At 49.4% G+C, this 14,137-nt stretch overlaps 1 protein-coding gene across 2 annotated transcripts in view; it reads left to right on the plus strand.

Annotated features, from left to right (window-relative positions):
* GLE1 (GLE1 RNA export mediator) overlaps window positions 1-14,137 on the plus strand; it is a 195,621-nt gene that overhangs the window by 74,716 nt on the left and 106,768 nt on the right. For both annotated transcript variants that reach the window (XR_011204710.1, XM_069237002.1), the window contains exons 6-11: window positions 732-986; window positions 1,745-1,985; window positions 2,629-2,741; window positions 2,918-2,987; window positions 7,234-7,376; window positions 8,836-9,026. Coding sequence is in view for 1 of the 2 variants with exons in the window: in XM_069237002.1 (XP_069093103.1) it covers window positions 732-986; window positions 1,745-1,985; window positions 2,629-2,741; window positions 2,918-2,987; window positions 7,234-7,376; window positions 8,836-9,026 (1,013 nt within the window). In the remaining variant the exon portion in view is untranslated. The remainder of the gene's footprint in view (window positions 1-731; window positions 987-1,744; window positions 1,986-2,628; window positions 2,742-2,917; window positions 2,988-7,233; window positions 7,377-8,835; window positions 9,027-14,137) is intronic.

Raw genomic sequence — 14,137 nt, forward strand, 5'->3', positions numbered from 1 at the left:
ACCATATACTCTTATGGCTACCCTGCACTTACAATGTCTAAGGTTTTGTTTAGACACTGTAGGGGTACCATGCTCATGCATTGGTACCCTCACCTATGGTATAGTGCACCCTGCCTTAGGGCTGTAAGGCCTGCTAGAGGGGTGTCTTACCTATACTGCATAGGCAGTGAGAGGCTGGCATGGCACCCTGAGGGGAGTGCCATGTCGACTTACTCGTTTTGTCCTCACTAGCACACACAAGCTGGTAAGCAGTGTGTCTGTGCTGAGTGAGAGGTCTCCAGGGTGGCATAAGACATGCTGCAGCCCTTAGAGACCTTCCTTGGCATCAGGGCCCTTGGTACTAGAAGTACCAGTTACAAGGGACTTATCTGGATGCCAGGGTCTGCCAATTGTGGATACAAAAGTACAGGTTAGGGAAAGAACACTGGTGCTGGGGCCTGGTTAGCAGGCCTCAGCACACTTTCAATTGTAAACATAGCATCAGCAAAGGCAAAAAGTCAGGGGGCAACCATGCCAAGGAGGCATTTCCTTACACTCAGTTTAGGAAATTGGTGTGGGAGTTCACAGGTAAGGACGACTTTTGAAGACCCTAATCCATGAGAGTCTGATGGGGGTGACACTAGTTAAACTGAGAGTACCTCGCTACACAGAAGAGGTCGATGTTCCAAGGGGCACCAGATCTCACTTGAGTTGTGCACCTGCATTGCATTACTTAATGACTTTTTTTTCAGATCATTAACCTCAAGTTGCGTGACGCAGAGCTGCAGAAGCAGCGACAGGAGGAGCAAGAGCGCCTTAGGCAGGAAGAGGGCCGTGCCCGCCTTGAGCGCCTCTACTCCATCCAGGAAGAGGTGCTGCAGCTCAACCAGCAAATTGACCCAAATTACGAACACAAAGAGGTGCTGCATGTCGACATTTCAGGATATAGCAACCGTGGCAACCAGATCTGTGGGCTTCTTTCTGGCATCATCCGGAGCAGCAGAGAGGTAACTAGCGCTCGTTCTGGTGTGCACTGGCTCATTTGCTCCTCTGGGAGTTACTGCCTTTCTTTGCTTCATGCATAGCTCCGGGGGACTTTCTTCTGATGAATGCTTCCTGTACCCCTGCAAGATATGCGAATGTGGCTCTTTTTGTCATGATGGTGGCCTCTTGTGCCTCTTGGTAAACGTGTGTTCCTGGTCCTGCTACATCCTCTTGCACTTTTAGGTACCTCTTTGAGCTTTCGTCGTATACATGGGTTGATGTCTGGTGAAGTGTTTTTTTTAACCTTGTATAAATCTGTGAGCTCCTCCTTGCCTCATGCAGCCTCCCATGCATGGATTTAAGAATTCCTCTGTCCTGTGAGGTCTGTTGCTTAGGTCTATAAGCTCCTCTTTACTCTGGTAAGGCCTCCGGACTTTCAGGTGCCTTTTTAGCTTGTCTGACATGGTGATGTCCCCCTTTATGCTTGGATAGATGTGTGAGCTCTTCTTGCTCCCAATGAGGCCTCCTGTACCCCTGCATAGACCTCTGGGCTCCTTCCCCTGGCGAGTCCTCCGGCATGCCTACGTAGATCTGTGAACTTTTGTTTGTCCTGGTAAGGACACCTGTTCCCTTGGGTACCTAATTGAGCGCTCCTTTGTCATACTGAGTACCTCCTATATCCTGGGGAGCACCTTTGGATTCCTCTCCTTTTCTACCTTTCTAACCTCTTCCTCTTATTCCCTTGGCTGATTTCACGCTGTCTTCCTCTCTGTTCTGGCAGCGGGCCCTTCCTACGCAGGACGATGTGAGCACTGGAGAGCGTGCACTTGTGGAAATGCGAGGACTGGTGGGCAGCATGCAGCAGGAGCTAGCGGCTGCCGTAGAGAAGATACGAAAGGATGCGGAGGCAGCGGCGGCGGCTGCAGCCGAGCGCCAGAAGGAGGCCGAGAAGCAGCAGCAACAGATGAAGCTTCACTCAGCGACACCGCTCGAGGATACTGGGGGAAAACCGCCAGTAGAAGGTGTGTGCTAGTCGGACCCTATCCGGTTCTGCCCCAAGTGACACAGGGAGCCAAAGAACCGCAGGAGACTGTAGGATAGGAGGGTGTAGCAGGAAATATGGGTGATGTAGGGACGAATTGTCCATCTTACCATGTCTGAGTGGTCTGACACTGCTGAGCTCCTTAACACTTTCAGTGTTTGGCCTCCAGCAAAGAGTTAAAAGCCCCATGCATGTTGGGGGACATCTTTTTGACCCCATATTTTCTTATCTTTGTTGTATCCCAGTCATGCCATCCACTCCTTCTATTGAGACTTACCACTATGTAACCCTTTTCCCATCAGTTTCCTAAACCTAACTTCACTCTTTGCGACATTCCCAAGCCTGTCCTTTCCAGACAATGTCCAAAGTCAATACCCCAAATCTTATTAATGCTCTTGGAGCCTCCTTCGTAGTACCAGTACCCATGACCATCTGACTTCCTCTGAAGATGTGGTCTTTCAGCTTCCCTGAACTTTTCATCTTCAGGAGCCGGACCAAGATCATTGAGATCTGGGAAACCCCTCAGGGTGACCGCACACTTCACAAATGTATTTGTCTTCTTTCATCCTTTTCTGAGCAACCTGTGATACCACTGGCCTAGTAACTGTTCCTCCCTCTCCCAGGTCTGCGTGTTAAGCCCGACACCCTGGTAATGCAGCGGTATAAGCAGCTACAGGACAACTGTGCTCAGTGCCTCTCTGCCTTCAGCGGGCTAGCAAGCCCCAAAGATACTCAGGTGAGTGCAGCATGAAGCCCTCAGTGGGTTGTTCTTCCTTGTCACTCTGCCGTTTGCTGAACTCCACCTTCTTTTCTATCAGGTAAAGCTCTCAAACTTTTCTTCCGGTTCTTGAGAAATTGTTAGCTGGTCCAGTGCATCCCAAGTCATCTTCGTGATTCTCTCATTTTTTGCAGACAAAGAAGATAAAGATGGAATTACAGAAAGCAGCAACGATTCCTGTGAGTCAGATCAGCACTATCTCCGGTGAGCACCATCCGAGGCTGGTGGACCTTACTGAGAGCGCAGTCTTTGCCTCTGCGTGAGTGGGTCGGGTGACGTGTTTAGGGATTGTTTGGGATTAGTCTTGTGACCTAGAATGGGTTTAATCGGACATTGGGTGCGGGGGAGTGAACGGGCATGGATTGCATGAGGCTTTCATAGAGGGTGCAGCCTATACATGTGCTGGGGTTATAGGTGGGCTTGGATGGAGCAAGAGCTGGGGGCAGTTTGGATATAATGTTAGTGATGAGTAGATGCTGGACTGAGTACACGAGGGTCTCGGGCTCTGGTCCTGGAGGGAGGGGGTGGTGTTGGGTGAGTGAGGGAATCCAGCTGTGGCACACTTGTGTAGCAAAGGATGACCATCATTTGATATTAGGTTGGTACCTGCATAGTTTGTATTATTTAAATGTCTGGGAACAGTATCCTAGTGCCGCTCTGCTTCCTGCTTTCACCATTCGGACCTCCATGGTATGTTCTATTCCATGGAGACTGTCCTAGGCCGCCCCTGCAGCTGCCCTTTGTGATTTTGTTGATGTTGCTCACCAGCAGAGGTCTCATCTCTGCTGGACATGAGGCTCCACCCAAAGTAGAACTCCTTTTAACTTGAGTGACTTCCACCCCACATCAAGAAACTGATGGATGCAAAGATTTGAATTACCACCGAGAGGTATTAGTGATCAAAGCACTATGAGAAGGTTAGAATTCCAATGAAATTTACAATCAATCAATCAGTCAGGGATTTGTAATGCGCTGCTACTCACCTGTGAGGGTCTGAAGGTGGTGGGGACAGGTGTGGAGGATAAGTTGAAGAGCCAGGTCTTGAGGTCCTTTCTGGACTGATGGTGGGGGATTGCATGAGGTGGATGGGGAGGGTGTTCGAGATCTTGGCGGCGATATGGGAGAAGGATCTTCCTCTGGCCGTGGTTTTCTGGATGTAGGGGATGTTGCCGAGGGCCTGGTTGGTGGAGCGGAGTTCTCTGGCGGGAGTGTAGAAGGAAAGTCTGTGGTTGAGGTAGGCTGGTCTGGCGTCGTGTAGGGCCTTGTAGGCATGGGTCAGGAGCTTGAAGGTAATTCTCTTGTCGATAGGCAGCCAGTGTAGGTCTCTTAGAAGGGCAGAGGTGTGGCTGTGTCGTGGAGCGTTCTTGATGAGACGGACGGAGGCGTTCTGGGTGCGTTGTAGTCTTTTTCAGGTCTTGACGGTGGTTCCAGCGTAGAGTGCATTGCTGTAGTTGAGGCAGCGACTGACAAGGGCCTGGGTGACTGTCCTTCTGGCTTCGGTGGGGATCCACTTATAGATTATTGAAGCATGCGCAGGGTGTGGAAGCAACCCGATGAGACTCACCTGTCGGTCCATTGAGAGCGAGGAGTCTAAGATGACGCAGAGGTTGCAGGCATGGTCGGTAGGGGCGTTTCCGAGGGTGTCGGCCACCAGGAATCGTTCCAGGCGGAGGGTGTGGAGCAGAGGATGAGGACTTGTTTTGTCCGAGTAGAGTTTGAGGCAACTATCTTTCATCCAGGCGGCGACTGCTTTCATTCCTTTGTCAAGATTATTCTTGGCGGTGGTTGGGTTGTTGGTGAAGGAGACTATCAGTTGGGTGTTGTCGGTGTAGGCGACAATGTTGAGTGCGTGGCTTCTGACGATGGTGGCTGGTGGGGTCATGTAAAGGTTGAAGGGGCTGGGACTCAGCGAGGATCCTTGGGGGACGCTGCAGCTGATCTTGGTGGCTTCCGAGAGAAAGTGGGGAGTCGGACCCTTTGTGTTCTGCCGGTGAGGAACAAGGAGAGCCATTGCAGAGAAGAGCCTTAGATGCTGGAGTCGTGGAGACGGGTGCGTAGCGTGTCGTGTAAGACTGTGTTGAAGGCGGCAGAAAGGTCCAGGAGGATGAGGGCGAAGGTCTCGCCTCGGTCAAAGAGGGTGCGGATGTCGTCTGTGGCGGCGAGGAGGGTGGTCTCGGTGCTATGGTGGCTTCTGAATCCTGACTGAAAGGGGTCCAGGATGGTGTTGGCTTCCAGGAAGGCGGTGAGTTGTTTGACTGCCTTCTCAATGACTTTGACTGGAAAGGGGAGCAGAGAGATGGGCCGGTAATTCTTGAGATCTGTCGGGTCGGCAGTGGGTTTCTTCTGTAGAGGTTTGATCTCGGCGTGCTTCCTACTCTCTGGGAAGGTGGCAGTCTCGAAGGAGCGGTTGATGGTAGGCCGCAGTTTGGGTGCGATGGTGTCGCTGGCTTTGTTGAAGATGTGGTGAGGGCAGGGGTTGGTGGGTGCTCCTGAGTGGAAGGTTGCCATGTGGTTGTGGGTCTCATTGTTGGTGATATTATTCCAGCGGAGGAGGGTTGGGGGTGTGGTGATGCTTCGGTCGACGGGGTGGTGGTGAGTCGTGAGGGGGGCCCGGGTGGTGAAGCTGTCGTAAATGTCTGCGATCTTGCGATGGAAGTAGTTGGCGAGGCTTTTGCGGAGTTCTTGGTGCAGGGGGGATGTCGGTGGAGTTGGTGAACTCTTTGATGGTGAAAAGTTCCTTGCTGTTGTGGGCATTTATATTAATGCGTTTTTGCAGGGCACGTTTTTTGGTGGTCCTAATGAGCTGGTGGTGATGTTTGATGCCGTTTTTTAAGGTTTTGTGCTTTGCGGGGGTCTTGTCGGTGTGCCATTTCCTCTCTAGACGTCTGCAGACCTGCTTCAATTCTTTCAGTGTGGGGGGTGAACCAGTTTGCTTTCTTGGCTGTGCTTCTGTAGTGGGGTGTCTTGAGGGGGGCGAGGGTGTTGGCGCAGTTGCTGAGCCATTCCATGAGTTCATAGTAGAATAGCACATTTTACACTATGATTCTGGCATTTGCAAAGAAGTAACAAGCGTAGGGGGCTACCTTCTGAAGTTTTGTTTAAATATTCCTGAGCCCTCTGTAGATGGGTCAAGCACCTAATAAATTATTTTATCCTGCTGAGAATTCCAGCCCGGAACAAAATTATGATACATTTATTCTGCTATTCCGTTGGATTGATTGTGAAACTATGTTCTTCTGTCTTGTTCTTTTGGGTCAGCGGTGGATTGGCTAATGACCTCACTGTGTTCTTTAGTTTCTACTTTTTTGGATGATTTGGCTCAGAGTTGTTAGTGGCTGAGGCCAACATTTCCTTGAAGCTTCGGTGGCTGGTCCCCACAGGCTTTAACTTAGGAGTTGGGTGGACAGGACCGCCCTTTCTTTTGTCGTTTGCTCTTCAACTTCCCTTTAGATGTGTGTGCAGTTGGGTGTTTGGGGGTCAAGCCTGTTGATATCTTTGAGACCAACAGGTTCAAATTAGGAGGCTTTGGACTCAACGTTTGTTTTTTTCAGTGTTATGTTCGAGTTCAAGATGGCATCCTCTGGGGACTTCAGCATGATCCGTTTTCTGATTTTAGAGATTTTGTCTCCTGAGATACCTGAGTGTACTGTTCTTGTCTTTACGTGATGTGTCAGTGTCTTAAAGCACACAAGGCCTGAACAGTGTCTGCTTGTCTAATCAGGGGTGCCAACAGATGCCCTGCTGCAAGGCTCAAAGGGAAAGTTTACTGCAACAGATGTTCTCAAACCAGTAACTACAATTTCTATAACTACGTAAACATTTTACCTACTCTCGTGTGCAGCGCATTGATTGGTGACCCTAAGAAGCACATACAGAGCTGAATGTCTCTTCCTGTGTGTTAGCATCCAGCTTTTATCCACTCTCTTGTGACCCTTAACCAATAAAAAGGAAAAAACAATCTGATGGTGATAGTTGTGAGGTTATGTGAGGGCCCCGGAAGTATCACAGTGGTCTCTGACAAGACATGCCCATGGCTGACGCCATCTTTTGAAATGCTAGTCCCACCAGGATAATGGAGAGCATGGGAGTCCGCAATAGGTTCTTGCTGCAGACGTTTAGAAGAGGCAGTTGCTTACGAATACAAGAGGCAGTTGCTTTTGTGATCTTCACCATATTCTGTTGCGACATTGTTTAATACTTCTTCATAAATGGGTTCCCTCATTATCTCTGCTTTTAGAACAGCTTGGCTAATATCTTTTTTAACAGCTATAGCTCAAGCAATAACAGGCCTGTGATGCTTTTAGATGTCTGGGGCTGCACGTGCACTGCACTAAACTTGCTATTCCAAGGAATCATACAGCTCTTGTTTGAAGATGTTTGTTTGGCTGTGGATTTTGAGTTGTTCTCTGCCTCTTTTCCTATTGTTGTGTGATCTTTTTTTTCTCTGCAGGTTCACAGCTGAGGGAGATATTTGATAAGATCAATAACCTACTTTCTGGGAAACCGATCAAGTCTGGTGGTCATAGTGTCTCCGTGACTCAGCATCCGGAGGGCCTGGACTTTGTGCTTTATAAACTGGCAGAGAAGTTTGTGGTGAGTCAAGTCCCATTGTTAAGCGATGTCCCATTCCTCTTCTGCATTTACTGTTTAATGGGGAGGGGCTGCTCTGTGCTGGGGGTGTTGATCCAAACTCATTGGCATGATTCACCTAATGGAAGAAAGAGGTATCGAGAGAGGATGCTTTCCTTCTGAGGAGTACTGAATGGTTGCAGAATGTGTTGGTACAGACTGAAGTAGCCAAAATACAACTGAATTGTTGTAATAAATGGAGGAAATGTGCAAGTAATTACAGCAGAAACAAGAAGCCTTACAGAATGAGGCAAGCCCAGATGGGACTGCCCCAAACACATCACACTTCGAGGGGGAAGGGATTAGTGGGGGAGATGGCTAAGGACCGCATCATGAGCTTTGCCTCCTAGTCACTGGATGAGATCTCTGCACTTCCGCTTGCTCCAGTCCTTACTTGCATGGTGCAGCCATCACAACGTGCCCTTTGACTTTCTGCCTTATGCTCCAGCCGCACGGCAGTGAGCAATGCTTAAAGTCCTTGCAGCTTGGTAACTTGCTGCATCGTGATTCTGTCTCACATATGTGCTACGAGGGTGCCCCTTATTTAAAGCCATGCAGCGTGTCTTATTGAGGTCACTCCTTGAATAAAAACTCTCAGCATATTTCTGGCTAGGATCTTCCTCGTAAACTTTGAAGTGATGGGTCTGGGCCTCAGTAGTAAGTCTCTGCCTTGTTCTGCCTCATGTAGGGTCCACCTGTGTAGATGACCTCTGTAGACAGACTAGCATCAGAAGTGCAGCAGCCCCTGCTCAGCTCTTTTGTGGACTCCACATACACCCTTGCTGTAAATGTGACCCCAAAGGCATTTGGCATCAGCAGTTTCTGCTCCAGGCCTCAGTGTAGTTTTGAGGGTGAGGACATTCCCTATGGACAGAGCATCATCGTTAGCCTGACGGTTTTGACTCCCCACCTGGACGCCATTCTTTTTATACCTTTCTGTACAGACTATGCAAGAAGTGTTCCATGGGAGGTGGGGCTCCTGGCTGTTGGACAAGAGAGGCGATCCTGCCTCCTTTGAGAAGGTTTGCTAGTCTGTTGTTCTCACAAGCCCTGAATATGTTCCTCAGTGAGGCGCTTGAGAAGTCAAAGTGCCTTGAGCAGGTCGTCAAGTGCATTTGTTGGTGGCCTGTCAGTGTGAAAGTGTTGGGAATTCCACAGATGTGGAGGTGTTTTGGCTGGCACGATTGGGTGACTAGTGACCCCAGTGTTTGCCTGGATTTGTGGAGGAAAGAGCAGACATGCTGAAGTCACAAGTGCTTCCTTTTGACATGATGGGTGTTTAGATGTTTTCTAGAGTGGTCATAGAAGTGAGCTAGTGTTATTCTGTAGACCGTGGAACCCCTCGTTGAGAGTGTTTGCAGTGATCTTACTGTTTCCACTTGAAAGTGAGCACTTGGACTATGCAACCTGTTTATATTTACAGAAACAAGGCGAGGAGGAAGTGGCCTCTCACCATGAGGCAGCGTTCCCTATTGCTGTGGTGGCATCTGGAATATGGGAGCTGCATCCCAAAGTGGGGGACCTTCTGCTCGCTCACTTGCAAAAGAAGTGCCCATACGCTGTACCCTTTTATCCTGCTTACAAGGAGGGAACCCCCCTGGAGGAATATCAGAGGTAAGCTTATGATGTTGACTCTGACCCCCTCTGAGATGGACCGGCCTTGGTTCCAGTATATTCTCAATCGTGCAGCCTACACAGCTAACCATTGAATCTACAGCTTAGTGGCCTACCCACTGTACACATCCAAAGTGTCTGCAAACAAGTGGCACAAATGAGGAGCTGGGTGCAGTCAAAGAAACGGAGTCACTGCTTTATTTCTGGAACAGTCACGAGTGAGTATAGTGACGTTTACCAACATCGTCGCTGCATCTTAGTCTGCTGAAGAGGGAAGGGACTGTTGTGCCTGTGATTCTCACTAAAGATGTAAAGGCCACTGGCTCCGTTTCTTTGACTACACCTGGCTCCTCTGTACCCTCCAGTGACACAAGCCCTTAGGACGACAGATCAAACATTAGGGCAAATGGAAGCTTGTTTATTTTATAATAATCACCCTCTGTTCCTAGTTGTGCTAAGCCACATACCCTGCAGGGGCAGAGCAGAGTAAGGACTATTGGATAGTACAAGCCGCATGATTGTTTTCCAATGTGCAATCTGCTATAATCTCTTACTTTTTTATGTTCTAGCTTGTGATTTACATGTTTTAGATATTTGCTGAGGTAAGTGTAAATGAATTAAAGTCCTGAAGAAGGTGGAATGAAAAGACTTGGAAACAAGTCAACGATTTTCTGTCCATGTTTGCTCTGCACTGAACAATTGTGCATGAGATATGAAATCATAATTGTACAGTGGCACTAATGAATTGGTTAAAATTTCTTAAAAACAGATTTATTTTGTCTAAAAAACAAATCCTCTGTGCATTTGTTGTTGGCATGTTTCTTACTAGTATGCATGTTTTTCTTATTAAGAAAGGTTCAAACATTTTTTAAAAGAAGACTTTAAAAAAAAAAAAAACATTATAATTTATAGTTCGTCATGGAGGGCTTAATATGTTGCTTACATGTCACATATACAGGGTGAATGGATTTGAGTGTTTGATTTCAATGATTATTTCTGCTGTTACTAAAATACCTTGTGACGTCAGTTGGTGTTTTTGGTTATGTGAGCCTTTCCACTTGGTTCGGGTGACCGGCCCAGCTGGGCAGTTACCATTCCCTAGCTGATGACAAACCCAGCTGGGCAGTTACCGTTCCCTAGCTGTTGACAAACCCAGCTGGGCAGTTACCGTTCCCTAGCTGTTGACAAACCCAGCTGGGCAGTTACCGTTCCCTAGCTGATGACAAACCCAACTGGGCAGTTACCGTTCCCTAGCTGTTGACAAACCCAGCTGGGCAGTTACCGTTCCCTAGCTGGTGACAAACCCAGCTGGGCAGTTACTGTTCCCTAGCTGATGACAAACCCAGCTGAGCAGTTACCGTTCCCTAGCTGATGACAAACCCAGCCGGGCTGTTACCATTCCCTACCTGATGAGAATACCAACCTCGGCAGTTGTCATTCCATAGCCGAGTGATTGATTTCGTTTGAGCTCTGCTACCTTTGATCTGCATACTATTCATGTCTCATATATGCTGTTTGTTTGTTTGTTGGTGGACATCGATGGCAATACTATTTGATGTCCCCTGGTGACGCCGTCCTACTTCCTCCGGATGTTCTCACCCTCAGTCGCCAGCTTCAGATTTGTTTTCTGCATTTGGTCTGGATGTTACAGAAGAGGACCCCAACACGAGGAAAAGTTTGACGAAAAAATGAAAAATGTCAAATGTTTTTGTACCAGTACTTGTTTACCGAAGTAAAAATCATCGGAGAACGGTGGAAGGAAGAAGGCAGCAGAAATTGTGGTGTCTCACGACGGAGCAGTTGGAGTGCCTGTCAGAGGGCCTACATGTTGCGGTAATGGAGAACACCCCGTTCACACAAATAAGCACAGAAAGATCAGCAATTCCACCTAGATCACAGGAGTGAAGAGTACGTGGCCAGCGGCGCGTTCGCACCGAAGACTCTAAAAGTAAGATCACAACAGAGAATGGCCCCCCCAGGCGTTGCAGGGCCACAAGTCTGCGCCATCCCTATAAGATTTTGGCCTGGTGAGCAATGAGGAGAGCGTCGCTGAAGGTGCTGAAGGTGAACCCAGCGGCTGGAGATCGAGACATCACCAATGGCAAAGAACAGAGACACAAGAAAAGCAGGAAGTAAGAGACAGTGGACGCTCCGCAGAATTCTCTGATTAACAAAAAAACACTCACTCTAAAAAATGCTTTGGAGTCAAAACACTCGCCCCTCCAACCCCCATAGGCAGTACCCTCAAAAAGGAGTCTTAGAAAAACCTCAAAGGGGGCTCCGCGGAAAGCAAGGCTCTAAAAAAAGAAAAATGCAGAGCGTCAAAGGGCGAAGCGGTAGAATACTGTTCAGTGTCAAACACTACATGTAAAGAAATGGCTCCCTGTTGCAGTTACCCCCCACTTTTTGCCTGATACTGATGCTGACTTGACTGAGAAGTGTGCTTGGACCCTGCTAACCAGGCCCCAGCACCAGTGTTCTTTCACCTAAAATGTACCATTGTCTCCACAATTGGCACAACCCTGGCACCCAGGTAAGTCCCTTGTAACTGGTACCCCTGGTACCAAGGGCCCTGATGCCAGGGAAGGTCTCTAAGGGCTGCAGCATGTATTATGCCACCCTAGGGACCCCTCACTCAGCACAGACACACTGCTTACAAGCCTGTGTGTGCTGGTGGTGAGAAAATTACTAAGTCGACATGGCACTCCCCTAAGGGTGCCATGCCAACCTCACACTGCCTGTGGCATAGGTAAGTCACCCCTCTAGCAGGCCTCACAGCCCTAAGGCAGGGTGCACTATACCACAGGTGAGGGCATAGGTGCATGAGCACTATACCCCTACAGTGTCTAAGCAAAACCTTAGACATTGTAAGTGCAGGGTAGCCATAAGAGTATGTGGTCTGGGAGTCTGTCAAAAACGAACTCCACAGCTCCATAATGGCTACACTGAATACTGGGAAGTTTGGTACCAAACTTCTCAGAATAATAAACCCACACTGATGCCAGTGTTGGATTTATTAAAAAAAATGCACACAGAGGGCATCTTTGAGATACCCCCTGTATTTTACCCAATTGTTCAGTGCAGGACTGACTGGTCTGTGCCAGCCTGCTGCTGAGAGACGAGTTTCTGACCCCATGGGGTGAGAGCCTTTGTGCTCTCTGAGGACAGAAACAAAGCCTGCTCTGGGTGGAGGTGCTTCACACCTCCCCCCTGCAGGAACTGGAACACCTAGCAGTGAGCTTCAAAGGCTCAAGCTTCTTGTTACAATGCCCCAGGGCACTCCAGCTAGTGGGGATGCCGGCCCCCTGGACACAGCCCCCACTTTTGGCGGCAAGTCCAGGAGAGATAATGAGAAAAACAAGGAGTCGTCACTGGCCAGTCAGGACAGCCCCTAAGGTGTCCTGAGCTGAGGTGACTCTGACTTTTAGAAATCCTCCATCTTGTAGAAAGAGGATTCTCCCAATAGGAATAGGGATGTGCCCCCCTCCCCTCAGGGAGGAGGCACAAGGAGGGTGTGGCCACCCTCTAGGACAGTAGCCATTGGCTACTGCCCTCCCAGACCTAAACACACCCCTAAATTCAGTATTTAGGGGCTCCCCAGAACCTAGGAAATCAGATTCCTGCAACTTACGAAGAAGAGGACTGCTGAGCTGAAAAACCCCTGCAGAGAAGACGGAGACACCAACTGCTTTGGCCCCAGCCCTACCGGCCTGTCTCCCTCCTTCAGAAGAAAACTGCTCCAGCGACGCTTTCCCCAGGACCAGCGACCTCTGAATCCTCAGAGGACTGCCCTGCTTTCAAAAGACCAAGAAACTCCCAAGAACAGCGGCCCTGTTCAACAAAGACTGCAACTTTGTGTCCAGAGGAGCTGATTTAAAGACCCCTGCAATCCCCGCCAGTAGCGTGAGACTTGCAACACTGCACCCAGCGACCCCGACTTGACTGGTGGAGAAACAACGCTACAGGGAGGACCCCCCGGCGACTCAGAGACTGTGAGTAACCAAAGTTGTCCCCCCCCTGAGCCCCCACAGCGACGCCTGTAGAGGGAATCCCGAGGCTCCCCCTGACCGCGACTGTCTGAATCCAAAATCCCGACGCCTGGAAAAGACCCTGCACCCGCAGCCCCCAGGACCTGAAGGATCGGAACTCCAGTGCAGGAGTGACCCCCAGGAGGCCCTCTCCCTTGCCCAGGTGGTGGCTACCCCGAGGAGCCCCCCCCCCCTTGCCTGCCTGCATCGCTAGAGAGACCCCTTGGTCTCCCATTGAAACCTATTGAAAACCCGACGCGTGTTTGCACACTGCACCCGGCCGCCCCAGTGCCGCTGAGGGTGCACTTTCTGTGCTGACTTGTGTCCCCCCCGGTGCCCTACAAAACCCCTCTGGTCTGCCCTCCGAAGACGCGGATACTTACCTGCTGGCAGACTGGAACCGGGGCACCCCCTTCTCCATTGAAGCCTATGTGTTTTGGGCACCACTTTGAACTCTGCACCTGACCGGCCCTGAGCTGCTGGTGTGGTGACTTTGGGGTTGCTCTGAACCCCCAACGGTGGGCTACCTTGGACCCCAATTTGAACCCCGTAGGTGGTTTACTTACCTGCACGAACTAACATTACTTTACCTCCCCCAGGAACTGTGAAAATTGCAGTGTCCACTTTTGAAATAGCTATATGTGTTTTATGTAAAAAGTATAAATGCTATTGTGATGATTCAAAGTTCCTAAAGTACTTACCTGCAATACCTTTCAAATGAGATATTACATGTAGAATTTGAACCTGTGGTTCTTAAAATAAACTAAGAAAATATATGTTCGATGGCATCTGTCGCTGTAGATACACATGGTCTGCATAGCTCGCCATCTGGTGTTGGGTCGGAGTGTTACAAGTTGTTTTTCTTCGAAGAAGTGTTTTCGAGTCACTGGACCGAGTGGCTCCTCCTTCTGTGCTCATTGCGCATGGGCGTCGACTCCATCTTCGATTGTTTTCTTTCCGCCATCGGGTTCGGACGTGTTCCTGTCGCTCCGAGTTTCGGAACGGAAAGATAGCTGAAAACGGAAGATTTTCGACGGTATCGTTGCGATCCGGTTCGAGATAAACACATACGACAACGCATTG

The sequence above is a fragment of the Pleurodeles waltl genome, chromosome 6 (genome assembly GCF_031143425.1).
Source record: "Pleurodeles waltl isolate 20211129_DDA chromosome 6, aPleWal1.hap1.20221129, whole genome shotgun sequence".
NCBI classification, from domain to species: Eukaryota; Metazoa; Chordata; class Amphibia; order Caudata; family Salamandridae; genus Pleurodeles; species Pleurodeles waltl.